This window comes from Giraffa tippelskirchi, chromosome 13, assembly GCF_054371585.1.
Source record: "Giraffa tippelskirchi isolate mGirTip1 chromosome 13, T2T-mGirTip1v1.2.pri, whole genome shotgun sequence".
NCBI lineage: Eukaryota > Metazoa > Chordata > Mammalia > Artiodactyla > Giraffidae > Giraffa > Giraffa tippelskirchi.
Window position 1 is genome coordinate 83,403,434 of NC_137287.1, and position 15,019 is coordinate 83,418,452.

General features: G+C 43.3%; 1 protein-coding gene across 7 annotated transcripts in view; it reads right to left on the reverse strand.

Moving 5' to 3' along the window:
• RALGAPA2 (Ral GTPase activating protein catalytic subunit alpha 2) overlaps nucleotides 1–15,019 on the reverse strand; it is a 287,034-nt gene that overhangs the window by 173,464 nt on the left and 98,551 nt on the right. For all 7 annotated transcript variants that reach the window (XM_081558721.1, XM_081558719.1, XM_081558720.1 and 4 more), the window contains 2 exons: nucleotides 14,347–14,584; nucleotides 10,806–10,970 (listed from right to left, as the gene is read on the reverse strand). In XM_081558721.1, coding sequence (XP_081414847.1) covers nucleotides 10,806–10,970; nucleotides 14,347–14,584 — 403 coding nt within the window. The remainder of the gene's footprint in view (nucleotides 1–10,805; nucleotides 10,971–14,346; nucleotides 14,585–15,019) is intronic.

Sequence of the window (15,019 nt, forward strand, 5' to 3'; positions counted from 1 at the left end):
TGCAGCCTCGGAACCCTACATCCATAACCCTAGGATCATGTTTTCTCCAAATTTTCACTAGTCAACAGTTTCAGCCCTTCTGACAAACTATGACAAACCCAGACAGCAAAGACATCACTTTGCCAACAAAGGTCTATCTAGTAAAAGCTATGATATTCCACTAGTCATGGACAGATGTGAGTTGGACCATAAAGAAGGCTGAGTGTGGAAGAACTGATGCTTTTGAACTGTGGTGTCAGAGAAGACTCTTGAGAGTCTCTTGGACAGCGAGGAGATCAAACCAGTCAATCCTAAAAGAAATCAACCCTGACTGTTCATTGGAAGGACTGATGCTAAAGCTGAAGCTCCAATACTTCCACCTGATGTGAAGAGAAGACTCATTGTTAAAGGCCCTGACGCTGGGAAAGATTGAGGGCAGGAGGAGAAGGGGGTGGCAGAGGATGAGATGGTGACTCAATGGACACAAGTCTGAGCAAACTTTGGGAGACGGTGAAGGACAGGGAAGCCTGGTGTGCTGCAGTCCATGGGGTCGCAGAGTCGGACATGACTGAGCGACTGAACAACAGCAACAATCAGTCCTTCGAAGAAGGGACTGATCAAAACTCAGCGTGTACTGTCCTCCCTGGACGTGTCACCCGATTCATCCCCTGAAATGCGGCCAAGGTGTCCTCCTCTGTGTAACCTTCAACCAGAGCCACAAGCCAAAGGACTAGTTCACCCCAACCAAGGAGCTGTATGTAGGAAGATTCTAAATATAGTAGCGGATTTCACTGAAGGGCTGTCGCTTTATTTTTACTATCCACACAAAAATTCTATTTTTAAGTACATGGATACAAATTACCAGACCTCAAAAACTGTGAAATGTGTGTGATCCTTCACTTATGATCCAAAGTCCAGGTGTGAAAGTAAAAGTGTGAGTCACTCAGTCACTTTTCGATCCCATGGTCTGTCCGTGGAATTCTCCAGGCAAGAAAACTAGAGTGGGTTACCATTCCCTTCTTCAGGGAATCTTTCCAACCCAGGGATTAAACCTGGGTCTCCTCCATTGCAGGCAGATTCTTTACCATCTGAGCTACCAGGGAAGCAGGGCCATGATCTAAATCCAGATACTGTTGAGAAGCTGGACTCAGGGAACAAGCAAAGGCAGGGTAACGAGAGCAGACAGATCCACCACAGCCTCGTCTTTCCACGTTGTCTCTGCCCTTCTCTGCTCCTGAAGAGCCAAGAGCTGTTCACTTCCCCACAAGAAACATGGGACATCCATAAACACCATGCTCCATCCAGCATCCCAGAGGACAGACTAGGCTCCCTACAGCTCTGCTCCCAGACTCCTCAGCATCAGGCAGAGGAGGCCAGATGACACCAGCGGCCGTCCTTCCCACTGTCTTCTTTCCCTGTTCATTCTAATTATGCAAGACATTGACACCTTCTGGGAAGGGCTTCTATTTGTTAATGAACCTACTTGTAAATCCAATGTCAGCAGAGGGAGCCCAAGAGCTTCCTGCTTCTATCAGAAACAATTGGCACCTGCCGGTCTTTATGGACAGCGGGAAGAGTAGGCTTTATTCCCTTAAACGTGATGCCAAGAGCTGGTAGATGTTGGTTTCTGGGCTCTGAGCGGAAACAAATAAGGACCGGGCCAACACTGGCAGCATCTTTTTCAGGATACAGAATATCGCCATCTGGTGGGATGAAGCCCAGCCGTGGGACCACGGCTTCCAAACACGAGTGTCCCCACCGGTCCTCAGACAACAGACGGATAAAGAGCCTGCAGGGCCAGCTGCTCTGCCTTCCCAACAGGCTGGCCTGATGTGGCTTTAAGGCTCTGCTTTTGTAAAAAGGCTGATCGAGCTTTCTTAGGTGGAGGAAGTCCAAGCCTGCAGAGGCCACAGGAAGAGGTGGGATGGGAGACCCATGAAGAGGGGGAGGGTAGGGGGCGAATCCCAGTCCCGGGAACTGCCAGGCTGTGGGGTGGGTGCCCTGAGCTACTCCTGGACTCGGCTGTCATGTGGTAGAGGGTGAAGGGGAAAAAAAGCATGCAAATTCTCTCTATCCTGCAAGTTAAACCCAATTTCCCGATTTGGAACTGTACATTTTTGGGCCTTTTCTCATATTTTGTTCTAAGTCTCTACTCAATATTTGTTCTGTACAGATGAACAAATGAATACCAGAAACATTTTCTTGGTCCTTTTTTCCTTTCTTTTTAAAACAGTTCTTGGGCTCCCCCTGCTGGCTTTTTATTTCAGTTAAGGCTGTCCCTCTTCTACTACTACTACTGAAACTCAACACTCATAAAATGAAGATCACGGCATCGTATCCCATCACTTCATGGCAAGTAGAAGGTGAAAAAATGGAAACAGTGGCAGATTGTATTATCTTGGGCTCTAAAATCACTGTGGATGGTGACTGCAGCCGTGAAATTAAAAGACGCTTGCTCCTTAGAAGAAAAGCTATGACAAACCTAGATAGCATATTTAAAAGCAAAAACATCACTTTGCCAACAAAGGTCCATATAGTCAAAGTATGGTTTTCCCAGTAGTCACATATGGATGTGAGAGCTGGACCATAAAGTAGGCTGAGCACTGAAGAATTGATGCTTTTGAACTATGGTGCTAGAGAAGACTCGAGAGTCCCTTGGACTGCAAGGAGATCAAACCTGTCAACCCTAAAGGAAATCAACCCTGAATACTCACTGGACGGACTGATGCTGAAGCTGAAACCCCAATACTTTGGCCACCTGATACGAAGAGCTGACTCACTGGAAAAAACCTGATGCTGGGAAAGATTGAGGGCAGGAGGAGAAGGGGACGACAGAGGATGAGATGGTTGGATGACATCACTGACTCGATGGACATGAGTTTGAGCAAACTTCGAGAGACAGTGAAGGACAGGGAAGCCTGGTGAGCTGTAGTCCATGGGATGACAAAGAGTTGGACATGACTTAGTCACTAAACGACAACACTGATATACAAATATCAAGGTAGAGGATTATCTGATGTGCAAAATAGAAACAGGACAGTCTAAGTTACATAAAAATGACATTATAAATGCTGGGAGGTCTAATGCAGTCTCTGTTTTGAACACCACACCATTCAAATCACTTCAAAGGACTGAATTCTATCTCAGAGTCACCAGATTACGCACATTCTCTCAAGCAGGGCTAACCCCGTAACCCAAACTTGAAAAGCACCAACTTTTTAGGTTCTTGAGAGGATACGTTATGCAACACCCATTACTAAATCACTGCTTTCTAAAGCTCATTCAAAGCACTAGAAAAATGATCAAATAAGGACTAATTTCATTTTTCCCCACTGAAAAAAGAGTTGGCATGATTAAATTAAGTGTGCAAACTCTTCAGAAACTTCAATTTATCCCAGACGTCTGACTACTTTTCAAAGACATTTCATTCACTCTCTAATTTGAGGTTTCCTCAATCCATCTTACTTTACAGACTGAGACTCTCTTCAATTACCAAAATTTCGGGTGCTGTTTACTCCTCATACGAGGTTGCACAAGCAAAATTAATCATGTAGTTTCCTAACTTTTAAAACACTGGGCACAAACCAACTTGACCCTATAAAAAGCACAAGAGACATAACTCAATTCAACATCTTGACATGTCCCACAAGGACGCTGGGGACCCTGTTCATAAGCACGTCCCAACAACCCGGTGCTACCTGGAAGCCGGAAAACCAGATGCGGGGGCAGCAAAGTGAGGCTTTCAATCAGGCCCCATTAAGCCTCCTTTGGAACAAGAGAAGATGATGACCCTCTAATTACAACCATTATAATATTCTCCAAAGAAACATAAAACCTACCTCTGCATTGCCTGTGCTACAGATTGATAAATGTCCGAACATAAAAGCAATTAAAAGTGCAAAACAGCTGGAAAGAACTGTTTTCATCGAAGAGGAAAAAACAAGGAAGTCACTGAAACTGCCAGTTCCACCCTCAATGTGTTCTTTTATGCAGCTATTCATATGAATTAACAGAATACAGGTGGTAGTGACTGTCCCAGAATTCTGCTGCAATCAAATAAGACGTCCCAAAGGGATCAGAATACATCAGAGTGGATGAAGGTAAGGAATTGTCTATTGGTTATATTATTAAAACACATGTTGGTGAGACAAGAAACAAAACCAAGAAAGGTTATCATAAAAACACAAAAAGTTAGCCGACTGTCATCTTACAGTAAAGAGGGGCGACTTTAAAAGTGTCTATAGGACTTCCCTGGTGGTCCAGTGGTTGGGAATCTGCCTGCCAATGCAGGGAACACAGGAACAACAAGCAAAGCCACCCCAATGAGAAGCCCTCACACCACAAATGAAGAGTAGCCCCTGCTCACTGCAAGAGAAAGCCTGAGTACAGCGATGAAGACCCAGCACAGCCAAAAAAAAGAAAAGTATGTGTGAATTATGCACAGATGAATGTATGCCTAGCCCACTACCTCTGTCTTTAGCAACAGGTTAGCAAGATAGGCCAGCACCAGAATTCAAAATGGAGCACACATTTAATCCTCTCATGGGCCACCGCATGTGGGACATAAAATCTCATACTGAGGACTGACACACGTCGTTCTGGACCCAGGCCTTTAATACAACAGTCACCCGGGACCGTGGATCACTTTTCTAGTACAGAAGACATGGCATCAGATGAGGGAAGAGCTCATAAACGGTGGTTTTCAGATGAAACATCAGCAGATCGTCCTCAAAGTCACTGTACCGCTAGGTCCTTTTCACCGTAAAACCAGGAGGAGGATGCGGAAGGCACAGAAACATAGACCAAGCATGGCCTGCTTCATTCCACCCTAAATCGAGATCTCTCAGACCTCAGTACCATTGATATTTTGGGTCAGACAGCTCTCTACAGTAGCGGCAGCCTTGTCCGTTGTAAGATGGTTAGTAGCATCCATTCCCTGGATGCAGGGAGCAGGACCCTGGCTTGATAACCACAAATGTCCCCAGACACTGCTTAATGTTCTTAGGGGGCAAACCGTCCCCAGTTGAGAATCTTTGCTTGAAATCATATTCAATTTCTGTTGGAACTGTGTACATACATATGGGAGTTGAGAACCTGAGTCAACTAAAATATAATAATGAATGAGAAATAAAACCTCCAAAATGAGATTACTAACAGCAGGAGATTTCTTGTGAGGACATATTCTGGGCAAACTAGTTAAAAAAACTTAAACAAAATGGGGTGGGGAAAAAATGGAATGTGAAAAAGGAAAACTTTTCACCTTATGGGCATATATCAGCCAAATAGAAAGCAAAACTAATTAAAATACTTTTTTAATCATCTCCAGGTTGGAGTATTTTTTTTTTTAAACCAAATTGTGAAGCAGTTAATGTTCATCAGTGATTTAACTCACTGGTGGCCATCTCATGTACCATTCTTACTATTTTCCACCTTCAGTATTTACTAGACAAAAAGAGCTTTCTAAGAAACGCAGTTCTTATTCTTCTATCATATTCTAGAAGTAAGTAACATGACATTTTATGTACTCATCAGGGGTATGTTGCTTTGCTAAACCAGAGTATGACTTGATTTATTGCCACTCAAAGCCACAATTAAGCTATCTCCAATATTAAATAGATACTAATCCATAATACTATCTTTCTGAGACTAAAAGGACATGAAAACACTTATTTCTTCAGCAAGAAGATTCATTTTGGGATCACTGAGAAATAAGTAGACACAGACCTAATTATTCACTACAAATCCTTTTGTTGAGGTGTTCATGCTAATAATTACTTTTGACGTGACAACATCTTAATAAACCAGAAAGAGCAAGTATATAAACAACATGTAGCTGAACTCAATTTTAACTGGTTGAAGGCCGGGAATAACATTTCTTTTGAAAATTAGCAATTTTCACCATTGTAATTTTTTTTTTATTCAGATTGTTTTTACTACTCATTGTTATTTTTCATACTCAATAATCAGTATGAATCTGTGTAAACTGATCATTGTTTTATACATGAATATGATTTATTCACTCCAAGGAACTCGAGCCTGCATAACTTTTCCAGTTCATTCATTCTGAGGGAGGCCCAGCAAACACACTAACACTGGCAGGCTCAGAACCATTGTAGAATTTTATGAAGATTCCCTTCCACTCTATAGGCTCTATACACAAGGCACACAAGGCTGGCATCACTGTTTTCCCCTCTTAAAAACTATGGTTCTCTGGACGTGTGGACACAGCGGGAGAAGGAGAGGGTGGGATAAATTGAGAGAGTAGCACTGACATATATATACTACTATGTGTAAAACAGCTAGTGGGAACCTGCTGTATAAAACAAGGAACTCAGCTTGGTGCTCTGTGATGACATAGAGGGGTGGGGGGAGGGGCAGGAGCAAGTCCAATAGGGAGGGGATATATGTATATACATACACAGCTGATTCACTTCATTGTACAGTAGAAACTAGCACAACACTGTAAAGCAATTATATTCCAAGAAAAAAAGAAAAAAAAGTATGGTTCTCAGCTCAGAATGCAAAGCCCAGATGCAGAGATTCTGCTTGACTATTTAATTGCTACTGAGCATCTAACTACCTAGAAACAATTGATATTCTTTGAAAATAAACACCAAGTGCAATGGCCAGGCACACATGCGTGAGGCGGGGATATTAACAAAAGAAGGCAGACCCAGGGGCAAGCGAGCAAGCAGGAGCAGCCCAGGGACAGAGCAGGACAGAAGAGACAGTATTACAGTACCTGACAGCCTGTGGGAGCAAGAAGAGTAAGAGAGACCCGGGAAGAGCGCGCTCACGGTGTGGAGGAGGAGTGGGACGCTTTTAGTGGCGGGCAAAGCCTCAGAGAGGTGGGCACAGTTGCTGATAGACTGGCTTCGCTTAGCTTCCAGGAGAGACAAAGCAACAGAGTCAAGTGTCAGAAGAACATCAAGATCTTTCACTTCTTCCTTTTCCTTATTATTGTTATTTTTCTGGGCTCGCTTTAAATATTCAAAGGAGGTCACTTCAGACTTTAAAGGAAGTTAGCACAGTGCATAGGATTTCATGATTAGTCTCTAAATACAGCCAACTTTCAGTCATGCTGATGGCAAGGAGAACGGGCCATTCACAAATGATCAATCTCTGTTTTGGAATGCCTTGTGTGTTGCGCCTTTCCTTTTTTGTTTTTCTGCTGTGTATCAGATTTGCGTTTGGGTCGTCTGTTTACTTGAGCAGACGTTATAACCAGTTTTCTCTTCTAAAAGGACCCAAACAAAAAGACCATGGTGAGGGAGGGAAGAATCTAACTTAAGATGAAAACTATTTCATAATCAGGCTTACTGAGAGACGACTGCATTTAAAAGCAAATCATTTAGTAAATCAAATATCCTAAAAGCTCAAGAACACATAAAAGTCAACTTGCAGATTCAAGGATCTGACATTTGGGAAAAAAATAAAAATCTTCATGAAACACAGCCTTTGAAATCACACTTTGTGCTGATTAAGTCTATAATTTATTACTACAAACTTTAGGATGTTCTTAACTTTTCTATATACTATATATTGCTACTCAAAACCATTTGAGGAAATGAATGGACATAAGGAGAGAATAGGCCTCATACATATCAAACCATCATCAGGAAAACCAGTTTAGTCCTTAAAACAAAACTAGGAAGGTTTACTTACTGTATTATTTTCACATGATTTTATTTAACATTAATGAAATAGACCTACAAATGGTAGCGACGCTTTTGCAAAAAGCAAAATGAACTTCTTACTTTTCCTGTCTTTTCCCCACCTTCTGACTACCAGAATTCCCAGCTCTAGAGAACTGTCTGCAATGCATAATCACAAACATGTTAGATACAATTTAGGTGAAGACAACTTCCGTGTAAACATCAAACTAACTTGACTTCAAATTTCCTGAAAGATGTGTCTATGCCTCAATGTCAGGGACGCTTCATTTAAAAAGTTTTCCTTTTATAAATCAAATAATTGTGCATTTTCCCGAAATTGATCACTAGATATTCTAGAAATAATAAAATATAGGTTATTTTGTGTGGAAATCTGCTTTAACCATTCACTTTAGACATGTAAGGTTTTAGCATCATTCACACTCAGGAAAACAAGGTCAACTTTTTAATTCTCCAAGATTCTCCCTCCCAGTCCTTTTAAGGTGCAAACGAGTTAATTTTCTGTTAAATTAATCATCACTTCCTCACTCCACAGTTGCTAATTTTCTATTTCCCTCTCACCACTGACATTTTCTCAGTCTAAGTATAGTCTGTGGGGCAAATTATAATAGAATACTCTTATAATATTTTCTTACTGGGATTAGAAAAAAAGTCACTTTCAAATGGGTCTTCCATAATAAACATCTTCATGCTAAGAGTGCAAAACCTAATGTCGTGAGCTGCTGTTCCCTCATTAAAAGCGGGCCTCCACACAACCAAAATCTACCGTGAGAATATTCTGGGCCTTCTCAGAAGACTAAAGATATGTAAAAAAAATTGAAGTGAGTAAAAATTCTAATATGTAGTCTAGATAGGCTACTTTTATAAAACAGTATGATAGAGTAAAATCTTCAAAAATCATTGTCTTCACAGGCAACAAAAAAAGTCATAATATTTTATAATTTTAAAAATATAAAATAGGAAATACATATATATTCATTGTTGTTGTTTAGTCACTTTAGACGTGTCTGACTCTTTGCAACCCTATGGGCTATACAGCCCATCAGGTTCCTCTGTCCATGGGATTTTCCAGGCAAGAATACTGGAGTGGGTTGCCATGCGTATAAAATATTGGGTTGGCGAAAAAGTTCATTTGTGCTTTTCTGTAAGATTCCATGGAAAATCCAAACAACCTTTTTGGCCAATCCAATACATGAAGATAATAGATCTGTCCAACTCAATAGCTCTCATCTTCACTATCTGTTAAAGGTTAGGGTTCTAAGTGTTTTTGATTGAATGACTCCTACAAAGGTCAGGTTTATGGTTTTGAAGTGACACACTCCACAAGCACCTTTACTTGATTTTGTGCAAGTTCTTGTTTTTGCACGGCTTCTCAGCAGCTGAGAACACTGCCAAACAGAAAGGCACACAGGATTTTCTAAAACCTACCATCGTTGGTCTAGAATACCTGTTGAAAAACGAAGGTGCAATCTCTCCTATGGCTGTGCTTTGGCCAAGTAGTGGCGTATAGAACACGCAACATAGAATCATTTGTTGCCTGTTAACATGTGAGAGGGTTTCCCTAGAAGCTCAGTTGGTAAAGAATCAATTTACAGGCAGGAGACCCCGGTTCAATCCCTGGGAGAAGGGAATGGCTTACCCACTCTAGTATTCTTGGACTTCCCTGGTGGCTCAGACAGTAAAGAATCTGCCTGCAATGCGGAAGACCTGGGTTCAACCCCTGGGTCGGGAAGATGCCCTGAAGAAGGGAATGGCAACCCATGTTTTAAAAAGTGCTTTGAATGAGCACTTTTGTCACCTCTGTAATTCAGGGGTTGAGAGGGGCAACAGGCAGTCTGGGAGGCTCAAGCATGGCACGAACTCCTATTCTGATCCCTTTTAAGGATCCAGTGGTGGAAGAGAGGGAAGAGACTCTAGGAGTTCGGATGAGAAAGGAAATAGGTGAGTGAGCCTTCCCCAAAGCTGCCTGTTTCCAGGAACTGGGTCTCTCCTCAGGGAGAGGATGAAGGAAGCAGTCAATGAGGTGATAATGACCAACAAATATAGGAAAAATAATGAGGCAGTTAGGGTTAACATGTAATATAGTTTCATAAAAACAACAGGATTCTAAGGCATCTGTTGTTAAGCCTTGACTGAGCACTGGAAACTATGCAGAGTGTCAATGAATCTTTGGTTTATGACCAGAGGAAATTGTGACTTTCTCTCTGCAGTCAACATGCTGAATATCAATTTCAATTGCATGGCATTATTGATGTGAAAAGCAAACCTACACGAATCTGTCTTAACTTTGGTTTTGTTTTTGAGGTGGACCATTCTTAAAGTCTTTACTGAATTTGTTACAATATTGCTTCTGTTTCATATTTTGGTTTTTCTTGGCTGTGAAGCATGTGGGATCTTTAGACCAGGGACTGAGCCTGCATCCCTTGCACTGGAAGGTGAAGTCTTAACCACTGGACTGCCACGTAAGTCCCATATAGGAAGCTGTGTTAAACTTAAGTTATAGCCTCAAAGTCACTGGGAGGGTTTGGAGCTTTATTTGTTCTTATTAAATACTGTATACAAGCTTAGTTACTAAAGAGTTCTCTTTTTAAGAATAAAGTGTAGCAACAGTGTGATTAACGAGAGGATCCCGTTCAAGTTCTTATTAATTCTAACTAACTGTACGGTCAACATGTAAACAAACATGTCAGATGCCATTTTCCAAAGAAGCAGAAAACGTAGATGTCTTCCTCCAGTCCTGAAAACTAAAGCTTTAGTCTCCTTTTCTTCACTGGACTAAGTTTCCACGCTCTCTTAAGATGAACACTGAACAACAACAACAATGCAGCCGGCTGTGTGATTACCAAGAATCCATCTTCTTCAAGGTTCAAACAAAATGCCAGTTTTCTCTCTTTTGCACTAACATCTCACTCGATATTCACATCTCAAGTTCTTTATCATGATGCGGAATTTAGAAATAAATAGTAAAAACCACAATTTGGAAAAGTAGACAGAAAACTGAAAAGATATAGTGATGTCTCAGTCAGTAAAAGGCCTCGTACTTAAGTTCTGAGTGAAATTTTAAAGCTGTAAAAAAACATTCTTACAAATCCATTAAAATCCTATAATTCCTATGCATCCATTCCATGGAGAAATACTAGGACTCGCGCTTACCGGTTGCCTTCTGGCGGACAATGTTTCTGGCTTTCTCGACCCCTGGCGCCCCGGACGTGGTGGCACTCCTGAATCGCATGGGCTCAGCCACGTCAGGGTGGCTCCGCCAGCTCAGAGAAAAGGACCTCCCCACGGTGCTTCCTTTCTGAGAATCCGGGACACAGCCTATGAGACGAGAAACACAATCCAGAGGCTGATTTCTTCATGATTCCTCCCCTAGCCCTTGCTGCTCAGCATACCCCCTACATACAGTGATGCATAATCAGCAGGTTCTCCTGCAGCAGACTGGGTACCACTTCCTACACTGCAATTTAGGGGGTGAGTCATCCATTGGGCAACTGAAAATTCCTGTTGCCAATGTATTTTTCAAGCCTCATCAATGGTCTCAAGAATATTTTGCTATCTTCACAGCACTCATTCCAGTGTACAAAAACATGAATACATCTTTCTCAATGTAAGAACAAGGTCAAATGAACTACACCACTGCTCCCTGTGTGTGTTAGTTGCGCAGGCGTGTCTGACTCTTTGCGACCCCACGGACTGTAGCCCACCAGGCTTCTCTGTCCATGGAATTTGTCAGGCAAGAATACTGGAGTGGGTTGCCATTTCCTTCTCCAACCACTGCTCCTGAGACACTCCAAAAAATGCTTCTATAAACCAGAAAATGAGAGATCACTCATTTCAGAACAATATTCTGTCCTGCAGACACAAACCTCTCCACAAATCCCCAAGAGAAATGTACACCCATAAACTCTATAGTCAAGTGAGCAAAGTCAATGAAATGCTACAAACAATACAAAACTCCTATTTTAAGCGAAGCTCTGAAACAGTAGAATGTTGAAGATCTGGGATTCATCTTCTCTTTTCTCCTCTCATACTGCTCTAGACAAATATCTCAAGTGAGTGGTCAGGAATCAGAATGGATACAGAAGAAAAGAGAAAGAGACACTTAGAGGGTTCCGGGCATGTGGCTGGCGGATGCCACCTGTGGCTCATTTGCACACCCAGATTCTTCTGAGAGTGTACTTTGTTTCCACAAGTCTACTGCTTGTACAGCAAGGATTTCTACAGTAAATATTTATATTCATTTTTGGAATAAAGCAACATGAATAAATCAGAAATATCTGTCATGGTCATTAAGTAAATAACCAAATTTGTTCTGTATCTGTCCATAAATAGCATTTTTTTGAAGTTGCTTACCTTCCCAAGACAAGCTTATCTCTGACAAGCCTAGGAATCTGTGTTCACACGGTGGGAGGGAAGAGAATATTCTGGGGGTTCAAAGGGAGGGAGGATTATAAGAATTTGAGGAATTGGGGAATGTGCTGAGTTTTGAGAAGATCCTTACTTTGTCTCAGCCACTCCCTCCATCCTGAAAGGCATCCTCGTCAGACAGAGGTAAACTCTGCTGGGCTGAGAGCCACAGTCTTCGGAAACCAAGTTCTTGGATGGAAGCATCCTGACCCTCCTGGACTCTGGGTTTACACAGAGACCCTCAGAGCTGCTACAGAGGTCACTACAGAGGCCCAGGGCCCAGGCTCTGGGCTCCCTGCCCTGACTTCATCCCGTATCTCCACTCTTATATATTTTTTTAAGGAAGGGGCTCTGTATAGCTTTAACGAGGGAGAAAATAAAGGATCTTCTGCCTAAAGTATGTAAAGACATCATTGCAGTAGACAGTCTAAACCTAAACTGGGATTGGACAATTTCACTGGAATGCCCCGGACCTCAACTAGCTAGTTTTGGTTTCTCACTGACTTGCTCTTACTAATTGGTGCCCCGGGGTGCTACTTACAGACGGCAGTGGAGACATTCTAGGAACCAGTCATGTTAATTACACGTCTCTGCAGCTAACGAATCATTATAATTGGTTCGCACTTCCTGTATCCCACATCTTCTGTCATCCTCTCCCCCACTGACTCTGAGCTTCAACACATTACATACTTTGGCAGCAAACACTGGCCAAGCAGAGATCTGAAATGCACTTGAGAACGGGCTTGCCCTCCTGCTGCTCCTGGAACCCTAAGCCATTAGGTGAACAGCTTGAGCGAGTCTGCAGGGGTGAGGAAGGATGTTTGGCCCCTTCACCTCTTCTACTGCAGTTGACAGCTGGCCAGCCCGACAGCAGAGCTGTGAGCTGGTCACAGCCCGGCTGACGACAGGTGCAGCTGTGAGTCCAGCAGATCCATCCCAGGGAGGCCAACCCTGACTGCCAATCCATAAAATCATAATTTAAATCAACAGCGTTATTTGAAGCTGTTATATTTTGGGGTGTTTAGTCACATGGCAAAGCTAACTGACACAGCCTACGCTAAGACCAATGTGGAGGCTGCAGTTGACCATGGCAGGTAACGTGCCCTTTGGGAGTCTTTGGAGGAAAAACTCCTCTCAGATCCTAGCACCTGGAAAAGCCAGGCAGGTAGGCTGTTTACACCTTCTGCCCTCGGTGATGCTCTGATGCTACCCTGTTGATGATCAGAGTCAAATCTGCCCCCTCCCTGCCTCCTCGCACAGCCCCAAGGCTCTTCATCTGCACCCTTGCATTTTATCCACTTGCTGGAGCTCCAACACTGTTCATTCTGTCCAGCATCCTTACATATTTTATCTATTGCATTAGGTATATTTCTACGAGCAGACTCAAAATGGTTACATAAATAAGCTGGAGGACAGGGAATTAATCCAAGGGCTGTGTCACAGCCTTAAAAAACAGAACAAGGATGAGCTTCCAAAGTGTCATCTCAACAGACACCATCACTGATGTTCCCAGCTGGATCTGACTCCAGGTCTCACAATAGTTCTCACCCTGAAACAGAACAAAGCTAAATAACCCCACGGGAAGCACTCAGAATCCTCCACCTTCCCCAGGAAGGCAGCAGAAAAGATGACAAATATCGGTGTGTCTTGAGGGGGACTTGTCTGGCTTTGATTTCCAGCTTTACCACTTCTTAGCTGTGTGACCCCCAAATGAGCCGATCACTATGGACTCTTCTTAAGTGTATGGGTCTGTGACGTGGGCAGAGTGGCATGGATTTCACAGCCTCCTGTGAGGGTGACGGCAGAGAACGTGTCCCTGCCTCCACTGCTATCATTCCTCCTCCTCCCTCCTCCTTCCCTCAGAGCCGCTGCATCCATCCATCATCCTTAGGAAGGGGACACAGAGCTAGGATATGTGACTGAATGCCACGGTTAAAACGACAACATTGGTACAGCTGATGCAATTCCATGCAATGACTGCCTGGGGTTTAATACACACTCGTACTCAGCCTTGGACTTCCCAGGTGGTGCTAGTGGTAAAGAACCCGCCTACTAATGCAGAAGACATAGAGACGTGGGTTCGATCCCTTGGTCAGGAAGATCCCCTGGAGGAGGGCATGGCAACCCACTCCAATATTCTTGCCTGGAGAATCCCATGGACAGAGGGGGCCTGGCGGGCTACAATCCATAGCGTCAGAAAGAGTCGGACACGACTGGAGCGACTTAGCAGGCGTGCATACACTCAGCTCAGACACCCGGGTCACCAGAGGGGCCAGAGATGGAATACCTTTGCCTCGCTGTTTCTTTTCCTTCTGTTCACTTAACTTGTCCAGAGGTAGATTGGTCATCTCAACTCCATACACGGTCCTGGCGAGCACAGCCGTCAGGGAGTCCATGATGCTGGACCATTCGTGGATCAGCTCCTCCCAGTCCGTGAGGGAGGACAGCACCCCAAGAAAGTCATCCCAGAGCTCCCGAGAGATGAACACACAGAGGTTTGCTCGGATCCAGGCCACTATGAGCGTCTGAAAACAATCGATAGATGAAAGAATTCAATTATCACTTGGAAGAAGTGTGCTTTTGACAAAATATTTAAAATTACTATTAGTAAGATGAATTTTAAAGTAAAAAGTGCTTTGTGGTATTGGGTTTAATTTCTGAAAATGCATCTGATCAATGGCAATCAAGACTTGAGCTACTGTGAAATCAGTTATCATTTTGAACAAAGATACTGATTCGAAACGATGCTAGTATCTGAGGCTGGTCCTGGAGGGACCTGGGGAGCCTGTTCTGTCTTCTGAGACATTCTTGCCCCCATCTCTGCAGGGGCCTCTCCCACAGGTAAACCTCCACCTGCCCCAGCTCCTGCCTGACTTGCAGCGGATGACTCAGGCAGACCCTCTGCCTACCAGACCCCAGTCTGCTCAGCTCCTCCCCTGGGTGCTGGACGGGCACCGAGG